The 11,063-nt window shown below is 39.6% G+C and overlaps 1 protein-coding gene across 3 annotated transcripts; it reads left to right on the forward strand.

Moving 5' to 3' along the window:
- Positions 1 to 10: 10 nt before the first annotated feature.
- LOC119791155 lies at positions 11 to 8,277 on the forward strand. 3 transcript variants are annotated; one of them, XM_038297101.1, is made up of 3 exons: positions 11 to 205; positions 372 to 578; positions 5,202 to 8,277. In XM_038297101.1, the coding sequence occupies exon 3, from the start codon at positions 5,211 to 5,213 to the stop codon at positions 7,458 to 7,460; it is 2,250 nt and encodes a 749-aa protein (XP_038153029.1). In that variant the 5' UTR covers positions 11 to 205; positions 372 to 578; positions 5,202 to 5,210; the 3' UTR covers positions 7,461 to 8,277. The 3 variants fall into 3 exon arrangements, with proteins under 3 accessions (XP_038153029.1, XP_038153014.1, XP_038153022.1); XM_038297086.1 differs by having other exon boundaries at positions 11 to 578; XM_038297094.1 differs by having other exon boundaries at positions 11 to 494.
- The last annotated feature ends 2,786 nt before the right edge of the window (positions 8,278 to 11,063 follow it).

Raw genomic sequence — 11,063 nt, forward strand, 5'->3', positions numbered from 1 at the left:
GTCACAGCTACTTGGCTTCGCCCCTTTCGCTCAAAACGTGAATGAAAAATAAATTGAAACAAATAAATAAAAAGGAGAAGAAGCAGATTGGGAGGAGAGTTTTGGTGTCTGTGGGTGTGAAGGAGTTAGAAAGGCGGCGGACGGCGGAGGGAGCTCCTCCTGGTCAGAACCGGGAGGAGAGGGAGGATGACTCACTCCGTCTGATGTGAGCTTCACCCCGCAACAGCTCGGCAGTGCGGCGGCGGTTCATCCCGACGTGTCCGCTCAGCTCCAAACTTTATCAAACTCTAAAATTTACCCCCCTTTTTTCCTGAGGCCTTTTCGGGCTTTTCCTCAAACTTGTTTTTTTTTTTTTTTTGATCTCCCGGTAGTTCCACTGACCCGCGGAGTCGTGATTCACCGTGGATTTCGTGACGGCTAATTGCCATGGCAACAACACTGCTGCGCTGAGAGGAAACTGTCCGTTTTAACTTCATCTTCAACCTCCCAACAAGGTCGAGTAAACCTGTTGGATATTCATTTTTCTTTAATATTTTACTTTTTTTTTTTTTTTTTGCTGATATTTGACAACCAACCAGGTGAGTTTTTAATGTCTGTCATTTTGGATAAACGCAATTAAAGCTTTTTTTTTTCTTAAACTTTGAGTTAAAAACAACAAATGCATTTGGATTAGATAATTAACGTTTGGATTCAGATCATTATAAACATGTTTAACACGGGGGAATAAAAGTGACCCCTGCAAGCAGACTCCATCTGCAGGTAGATTACACCAATGCAACAGCTCGCATGTCAAGTTTACGGGCGGATGGCTCTGATGCCACGTCAAAGTGGCGCATTTCGGGTAGTTTTTGCGCACATGGAAATAATCCAGGAGAGCCAATGAGTGACGCTTTGTTCAGCGGCTGTATGACTCATAGAGTCTTATCTATAAAGAAGCCAAGCGGCAGAGGAGCAGTCCTGCTGCAGGATGTAACTCCTGAGATTCACTAGAGGCTGCTGTGGGCCCCCAGTCCCTGCGCCCCGGGTGGATAACCTGCCACTGACAGGAAAAAAAAACAATCCCTGTCTGACTGAGCAAACAGACAATCCTAGGTCATCTAAAACTCAATCTATGTTTCTTCGATGCAACCAGAGGCGTAGCCAGAAAATCCTAATAGGGGCCAAAAGTAGGGTGGCCATTTCTATAGCACCAAAAAGGAGGACATTGCGCGGCATATCAATAAATTACTAAGGTGTACATAAGAATCAGGTAAAGTCACATTTATAGTACAATTCTTAGTAGTTTAAAGAGGATGCTTGTGTAGCTGAATAGAACAAAATATTAAAGAAATATAAAAAAAAGAATTGGTTCCCAGCATTTGTATTTTACGGAAGAGGATTAGGGCCAGTGGAAAAAAAAAAGTTAACAGATTTTTAAATTTTATTTCAGTTTAGTATGGAAAAAAAGTCAGAATTCTTAGAAAAAAGTCAGATTTTTTTTCTCAGCATTCTGACTATAATCTCAGAATTCAGACTTTTTTATTGTCAGAATTCAGTCAGAATTCTGAGATTAACGTCAGAATGCTGAGAAAAAAGTCAGAATTCTGAGATTAAAGTCAGAATGCATTGCGCTGTCCGGCGTCCAGACAGCGCAATGAAAATCCAGACTGTCCGCCCTAAAGCCGGACATCTGGCCACCCTAGCCGAGAGGCACCAGAACCTCATGGTCAATCTACACTCTTTCAACAGGAATGAGCACAACATCCAACATCAATGAGCACAACATCTACTAATATTCACATTTAATTAATTTTTATGTTATTGTTAAAGTAGTTATTTATCTATGATTTCATGGAAGACTCATAGATGACATGCAGAGGCACATCATTTTATCTTTAACACAAATAATTCAAAATTAAGTTCTGGAAAGAGCATGAATTCTGTGCTTATCATCTTTAATGTTTGTATATTAAAGTGCATAATTAACCACAGTGTTTCTGTTGTCAAGTAGTTGTTAATATATGAAAAATGTAAATGTTTAATAAGTTTGAACATTCCCCTTCAGAGTATTACTGCGGCCACTATCTGTATTAAAGGGAAAAATGGTAAGGGTGGCCCCAAGGGTGGCCAATGATTGGCTAAGGGTGGTCATGGCCACCCCTGGCCCCCCATCTAGCTCCGCCCCTGGATGCAACTTGTTTTGTCTTGTAGAATAACTATAGATGTGTAAAATGCCTGAATATGTGGATGTCTCCTTTTTTTTCACTCACTAATAAATCCAGATAAATTCAAACATAGAATCTTTTAACAATCACTTTAAAAGAGGAAAAAATCTAATATTTCGTTTGTTGTTTGTTTTGAGAAATATCCCTTTGGATTAGTAATCCACAACTTCCTGTCATCCCAGTCAGAGGCGCAGCCAGAAATTTTTTATAAAGCAATAATCAATGTACACTTAGGGGGGGCCGAAAATGGATAAGCACCAGAATCTCAGGGTCAATCTAAACTGTTCCAATAGGAAAATGAAGGAGCAAAACATCCATATTTTCTAAATAAAGACAAACTATACTTTCCTACAGCCTTTGCTAACAAATAGATGCAGATATTTAAACATCCATGCTTTTTAGATAAACGGTAACGTGGATAAAATTTCCGTTTTGAGTTCTGGGGCGAACATCTTTTCCATTGTCAATACTTACCTACTTTTATCAACAATCATCCTACATAAAATTGATATTTACAAGTACTAATATCTACATAAATTGATTATTTAATAAGTTTTTATTAAAATAGTTATCTATGATTTCAGTAAAGACTCCTAGATGAATGCAGAGACACATCATTTTCTCTTTACCCCATAAAATGCAAAATCTAGTTCTGAAAAGAGCAGGACTTCTGTACTTACCATCTTTAATGTTAGTATATTGATGTTCATAATTAACCACAGCGTTTTTGTTATCAAGTAACTATGAATATATGAAAAAATAGTAAGCAATATATGAACAATTAAAATGTTTTTAATATTTATTAGGGGGAAAACAATGGTAGGGGTGGCCAGAGGGGTGGCCAATGATTGGCTAAGGGTCACCCCTGGCCCCCCATCTAGCTCCGCCCCTGATTACTGTGTATGAATATAAGCTTTTATTTTTGCAGCTGGCTGAAGGAGGATCCTTATTTATCTGGTCAGCATCACAATCAGCAGGATGATTAAAATCTCCAAAGCAAAGAGCGGCACACTGGTTTCACCTGCATGCTTTGAAGTGATGCCATAAAGTAGCATTTCCTGTCCAATCATCCGGTGTTTATGATTAATCATGATTATATTGCTGATGAATATACAGTCATATTTATAGATTGTCTAAATCGATGATCTATAGTTCTGTATAATATCTGCATTAAATAGGCTGAGCAGCTTTTCTTTAACAAAACACCCTGAAAAAATTCTGTGTTTGTTATATTAAATGTTTGCATGTTGATGTCATTTCTCTCTTTATACTGTCACTCTCTTATGGTTCATTTTCTTATGGTTAATACCAATTAAATTTAGAGAGACTGACACATCGGCTGGATGCTATGATTAATTTTCTTTCTTATATGGGTATCGGCCGATATCTGCCTTCTTTGGCCGATTAATCAGCGTTTCTGCAGCCAGAAATTAAAATCACGTGGAGCGAATGCATTGCCACTCTCGCAGTTTAATATCCCTGTTAATGTTTTGTTTGAAGTGTTGATAAATACATTTTTTTGTTTCAATTTATACTTTTGTCATCTCTGTCTCATTTGTATGATTTGAATGGAGCAAACAAAAGCAATATCAGCTCCTAATATTAATCAAAATGATCTAACCAGTCAGGGATCAATTAGACTGATATCAAAATAGTCAGTATCAGTCTAAAAAACCTCTATCAGTTGATCTCAAATTAAAATGTCAAGTTGAAAAAAACAGTTTTCTCTACAAAAATGTCTAAATCAACATAACTGAGTTCCTGTGGTCAGAAAATTTAGATTTCCCTTATTTCATATATTAATTTATCCTATTTACTCACTATAAAAGTTTTCACTCAGTCTGTTTCAACTGCAAGGCCTCACAATTCTCCTGCATGAGGGTATCTACAGACCAGACACAGCTTCTTCCCAAAACAAACTAGATTCTTTATCAAGGATTATTCCTAACATGTTACTGTTAACCAAAGTGTCTGTAATTTATTTAGGCTCTGATTACTCTCCATTGTTGTAAGTAAGGGTACCGTACTCTGCCCAGGCAGAACGGGGCTGAATATAGAGCAGTAAGGGCTGTATGATGAACTGTTTTCTTTGCAAACATATGAAAATAAAGTGCCGACTGAGTGAAATCCGTTGATCTCGGTTTATTTAACTGGGGTGAATAGTTGAATACTTTTTCCCCACTACAGTTCCCTAAAGGTGATTGCTAAACCAAGAGAAGCTTAATTCAAGCCTCAATTTTTCCCCTATAAATAATAAACTGGAACAGAAACCAAATTCAAATTCATTTCTCAGCTCTTGGTCAGATCTTAAATCTTGAACGCATATTTGCTGATTTCATTGATTTGAAGATATTAACCCAGATTCTGTTGATTCAGGATCCAGCCGACTCCACCTCTGTAGCTTCTGTGGTTCTGATTATAAGCATTCTTGCCTTAAAACACTTCTACTATAGTTTATTTCTTTAAATCATGCATTATCACGATCGATTTAAGGAAGAGGATTAGGGGCACTTGAAAAAAGGAAAAAGAAAGTTAACTTATTTATTTAATTTGAGTTTAATATGGGAAAAAAGTGTGAGATCTGACTTTAATCTTAGAACTCTGAGATTAAAGTAAAGATAAAACTTTTCAATTTGAAATTATTTGACTGCAATAAAAGATGGATTACTATAAGAGCATGTTAACAAATAATGTCAGGACTGATTAGGTTTCTATAGGGAGCTGATTGCTAATAGTTCTGAAATAGGAAGAAGAAAAAATGAAATAAAAAGGCTTTAAAAATGAAAAGAATGTAGCTTTCTGATGAAATTTTGCTTTAAAGAAGTTATACCCTGCCATTTTATTCAAACAATCAAAAAAATTGCCCGTGAATTCCAGTGGGATCATATTAGGAGGAAAACGTCTAAACAGAGCTTATTTGGACACATTTTCTATATTCAAACCATTTTCATCAGATGGTCGAAGTGTGATGAAAATTATGTGTGTCCTTTCTTACAGGTGAGGGCTATGGAGCATAAAACCGAAAAGAGGTTCCACAATCTGACCCTAGAGCAGGTCCAGGCTCTCGATAAAGTTCTCACCGAGGTGATCCCAATCCACGGGCGAGGAAATTTCCCTACGCTGCAGGTGAGAGCCAAAGACATCATCCGCGTGGTTAAGGATCGACTGATGGAGAGGCACATCCAGGTTAAAGACATTCGCCTGAACGGAGCGACTGCCAGCCACATCCTGGTGAGAGATAACGGCCTAGGCTACAGAGACTTGGACATCATATTTGGAGTAGAGCTGCCAAGGCAGGAGGACTTCCAGGTGATTAAGGAGGTGGTGCTGGGCAGCCTGCGAGATCTCCTCCCTTGCGGGGTTAACAGGCAGAAGATAACCTGCCTCACTATGAAGGAAGCATATGTGCAAAAGATGGTGAAAGTGTTCAATGAGCACGACAGATGGAGCCTGATTTTACTCTCAAACAACCGATCTAAAACCGTGGGGCTCAGGTTCGTTAGCTCCCTCCGGAGGCAGTTTGAATTCAGTGTAGACTCCTTTCAGATAATACTGGATCGTATGCTGGAGTCTTACTGGGGGAGCGACAGGAGAGAAGAAGAAAAACTGGCTCTGAATGCCAGAGATTCATCTAAGCGAGACCACGGCAGAGAAGATGAGATACAAGAGGAATCGGCGCTTCCTCAAGATGCTAAAGCAGATCCTCAAAGAGATGGAGCACCGGTAACAACTACAGATCCTCCATCCCCAGAAGAAGCTGCTTCCACATACGAGCTTCCAGAAAAAGAGGCTGAGCATGTAGTTGAAAAGCTGGAGGCGGAAGGACCTGAGGAGAATACCTCACCTAAGGAGGAGGAAGACGAGGGTGGCATTGTGGGCGTTCAATCAGAGGAAGACATGTCAGAGGGGTTTGAGCTCTGTGAGGAAAAAGCAGAACAGAAAAAACTCTTTGATGGTGAATATCCTCCTGACGCCTCAACGGAAACCTTATTCCCCAGCACCAGGGATCAGCTGATTACACATTCATGTTCAAGAATACAGAATACGGAAGAGGCGTGTGCAGCAAACACTGAACAATCAGCTTCACAAGAAATTGCAATCTTTGAAAAAACAAAAACGTTAGAAATACACATCGAAACCTGCAAGACTGAGCCGCCTCCTAATCTTCAAGATCCCCACCATGAATACTCCTTTCCTCCCCCAGCTAAGAAAACCTGCAGCACATCGCAGGACATTGTGCCAAACTTCTACCCGTCTCCAAGGCTGCAAAGGAAAATGTCGCGAAAGCTGCTGAGCCAGCCGGAAAAGTGGTCCCTCCTGACGGACGTGTCGGATCTCACCACACAGTTCTTTCCTCCAATAGAGGTGGTGAAACCTCTTCAGCCAAGGGCCCTGGCACCGGACACTGTCCAACTTGGTGGCTCCAATCGTTTATGTCCTGAGTTAGAACAACTGAAGGGTACAGACGTTCCTACGGATCCTCCATACTGTCCAGAATCTATTCCTCAGGAAGCTGTCAGTTCTTGTGGCCCTGTAGAACAAACCGTGAAGCCAAAACACTCCAAGAAGCCTCCTGATTTAAAGACTCAAATGAACCCAGTTTTAATGTCTCGGGTTACTGATCAAAGAACCGAGCCGGTTGAAACTTTTCCAAACAGTCCATGTGCAGGAGGTGAGTCCATCATCGCCGTTGAAGCAGAGTGCATGTACGGAGATTTCGAGCAGGCAATGGACCACCTTCGCAATCGCCTCATCGCAACCCACAACCCAGAGGAGATCCGTGGAGGAGGTCTGCTGAAGTACAGTGACCTGCTTGTTAGGAACTTCAGACCCGCCAGTGAGACTGAGATCAAGTCCTTGGAGCGTTACATGTGCTCCCGCTTCTTCATCGACTTCCCAGACGTAGGTGAGCAGCAGAGAAAGATCGAGGCCTACCTCCAGTGCCATTTCGTTGGCAGTGAGGAAGCGAGCAAGTACGATTATCTGATGACCCTACGCCGCGTTATAGACGAGAGCACCGTGTGTTTGATGGGACACGAGAGGAGGCAGACCCTCAACATGATCACGGTCCTCGCTCTGAGGGTTCTAGGCGAGCAGAACGCCATCCCCAACACGGCAAACGTCACCTGCTTCTATCAGCCGGCTCCATATATCGCAGAGCCAATTTACAACAGCTACTACATCCCTCAGGCCCAGCCCTCACTCGTCTACCACCCGTACCCACTGCACGTCCACATGCAGTCTGGCCTTGTGTAGCCATGGCGGCTCGCTAGCATGAAGGCATGCGTTTAGCATGGCGCTCTGCAATAAGAGCCACACACGGCGGTTTTACCAACAGGCAACAACAGTTGCTGTGTTGTTTAAAGTTTTAAAATCCTTCCCGCTTATAACAGATATGAAGTGGTCTGGGCTGAAGCGGCAAATATGCTTCGATTTTTAAGATGAGCCTAAGAAAAGAAAGGACGACTCGACGGGAGGAGTTCATCACAACTGCTGTAAGGCCGCTCTGCTTTACCTTGGAGGACTCATCGGCCTCCTGCATTGAAGGCAGTAATGGATGAAAAACATTGTTCACTTATCAAACATAATCCCTCACTTGTTGGCAACAAGGATCTTAATTCCTACTTTGGATAAAGTTTGAGGATTGATCCTGTGGGGTAAAAACCCTAACTGTTTCGGGAATCATTCATCTGAACCACATCTGGTGATGACTTAGCTCCGTATTCATTATTTAGTGATAGGATGTAACGCCTTTACTGCTGGTGTCCTGTCAGAACAGCATACCCTGTCAGATCGGCATACTTTGTTCTAATACACATGCGCGCACATGGGCAACTGATCCCACTGAATTTTAGCAGCAGTGTACCGACCAGCAAAAACACATTTATTTTAACTTTTAAAAAAGAAAATCACCATTGATTATACTGCTATGACATGATTGAAGTTTCCGGGATGTTGAGAAGAAGCATCTATATTTATAACCATATTAGTCAACATTATTATAAAATAAGTTACTTTAGTAGTAAAAAAAAAAACGTATGGTTAATTTAAAATTGGTTAGATTTTGTTTTCATGTTTAAAATGATAGAAAACATTGGGTGTGGTTTATATTATGATAGAATTCATTTAAGTGAGAAAAACTGAGCGTATGCCTTTCTGATAGCGTATGCTGTTCTGACAGAACACCTGTTTAGATTAGACAGTGGTGCTTCCACAATGTGGTAAATTATGTATTAGTGGATGTAAACTGGGAACATGTCATTTAATAAGAATAGCTTAGAGAATAAATAAAATGTCCTCTGAAAGGTTTAGACTCGTATCTCCTGTTAAAGTGATAGAAGCACTCCTATGTTTGTTCCCAAACAGCTCAAACATGAACAGTAATGTGTATTTATAGTTTTATTTCAACAGATATTCATTGAATATGATTGAACGTTTCAAAATGTGACACATTGTTTAGAAATGAAACAAACCCTGACTTTAGACTTCCCAGTCCTGTAAAACAGTAGAAAACATGTTTAAAAAAGCGTTGGTGTGGGATAATTTCCATTAATGGAGCTTTAGTGTCAGTCACCGCCGCTAACATTCAAAGCACAGTTATTTAACCATTGTTTAAACCTGGATAGACTGTAAAATATCTTTTACTCTTAAACATCTGCATTTATGACAAAATCTGGAGCTATAAATTAATCCTCCTCGACATCAGATTTGGCTTTTTAAACCTGACTTCAGATCGAAAAATTGTCTTACCGTTTGTTCCACAATCATTGGTGCTCTTGGTAAACATACATGACATCTACTGGCACAATGTTTTTAATTTGAGTTTTTTTCTTCCAGTAAAAGGGAAAATATAGCAACAGGGAATCAGTAAGTTCCCTGCAACAGATGTAAAGTGTTTTCTACTTACTGGTATAATCAGGAAGTAGAAGAAGTTTACTTAATTTCTTGTAAACCAAAGGGAGTTTGGGAACCACCGCCTCAATAGATGGGTGTTGATCTTCCAAAATAAGGAAAAGCACCATGTTAAAAAAAACAGCATCTTGTTTTCAAATGTAAGGTTTGACTGGTGAGAACATTTGCTGAAGGCTTTTTACTCTGGTGCCAAGAAATTTAGAGAAAGCAGAAAATCTTCCTGTTTCAGAAATATGTTTACAGACTCATCTGATCATGCTTTCACCCTGTTTTATTCTAGGTTGCCTAAAAAGGAATTAATAATCCATATGGATGTTTGATACATCTCAATAAAGTTAACTAACCTTAGATTGATGCACAAAACAAAAATTCTTTCATCAAATTTACAAAAATTTAAACTCAGAAACAGAAAATTCAGTGTTTTTCTGTCTCATTACTTTATATTCATATCTGTATTTACCCAGACTTAACTATTATATGAATATCCATAAGAAGCTTATTTAGTTTGGTAAAATGCACATAAATGCTTCAAATAATTTTTTTCCCCCATCTGAAACGAGGAGATAATGTCATTATTACCAACTTTTCCTCCGGTGGTGTCAAATTAGTGCGACATTGTGGTATTTCTTCCCCAGGTGTTATTGGTTGTTCTCTGCTGCATTTTCTACTTTAAGGAAACGTTGCAGGTTTTGCTGCTTTGTGAATGTTTGAATGCATGTTTTCATTGGAAGGACCTATTTGACCATGTCTTTGCTGCAGGTGTGGGGGTGAACCCTGTTCTCCGTCATCTGCAGATGGAAAGTCTGTTTGGGTTTCCTGCCTGCTGTACTGTGCTGAGATGTTTCTGATTGCATTGATTATTTAAGCTGAAATGTGCGGCTGGTGGTTCCTGCATCATGTCTTATGGCAAAGTACTCGTGTTAAGCATTTGTGAACAAAAGAAGCCCAAGTTGAGGGCACTGAGGGCTTCCACTGAAGCACAATGTAAATGCACCATTAGGTATCGTAAATGACAGTGTTTGACCTGCCCATGATCCTCCAGCTACCTACCGATGATGATGATGAAGCAGTGTAAGCCGTCTCCTCTGTAGCTTCAAACTGGTTGTATTTATCTTTAAGGTTTGTTGTGTATTGGTAAGGTGTTGTTCTACCACTCAAATATTGCTGTACGCTCACACTGTCATGTTATGGTGATAATAAATGTTACATGACCACTTCCTGTCTAGCATCTACTTCAAGAGCTCCACCATCTAGTTCATTTATTCATTATGTTGTATGACATCACACGCAGTGTTGGCAACAGCAGAAGGAGGCATTTAAACTGTTGCCAAAACTACACTGGTGAATTCTCTGGGTAAAGACATTGGATAAAAAATAATGGTTTGATATCTGGGCTGCAGAGAGTAACATGTCTTGAATGACAATCTATAAATCTGGCAAGATATACGGTATTACCGCTCTTCTTTAAGAGTTTAATTGGTTGGTTTTCTTGCCACAAGTAGGAGCGCATTCATTTAGCTTGATATTAATCTGCTTTATTGGGGATCATCGATCTGTGCACAAACTTGACCTGGTCAATAAATATGGAGGACAAGAAGCTTTATCAAACAGAAACTTTGCTCTGAAACTTTAACCTAAAGCTAAATTCACAGAAAAACTATGAAATATTGAAGAAGGAAAAAAGGTGATTGCTCTTGTTGGACCTTTGAGGCATTAAAATGTGTTGAAATCCACGTCGACCAGGGGTGCCTAAACTTTTTTTTCTTATCGGCCAAAAAATTATTTAAGAGATTAAAAATATAATAAACCTAAAATCTACATTAAACAGAAAATTATATATATATTATCTACCTCATTAAATATGGGCTTTCTACATTTTAATTTAAGAGACTTTCTGTAGGAGAGGAACATGTAAATGATAGTAAAGCCAAATGTCAGGATTCCCCA

This window comes from Cyprinodon tularosa, unplaced genomic scaffold, assembly GCF_016077235.1.
Source record: "Cyprinodon tularosa strain WSP-4 unplaced genomic scaffold, ASM1607723v1 ctg110, whole genome shotgun sequence".
Lineage (NCBI taxonomy): Eukaryota > Metazoa > Chordata > Actinopteri > Cyprinodontiformes > Cyprinodontidae > Cyprinodon > Cyprinodon tularosa.

Bases quoted from the DNA above. Each gene is read 5' to 3' on its own strand.
- LOC119791155 (XM_038297086.1), top strand. From the start codon at position 5,211: ATGGAGCATAAAACCGAAAAGAGGTTCCACAATCTGACCCTAGAGCAG.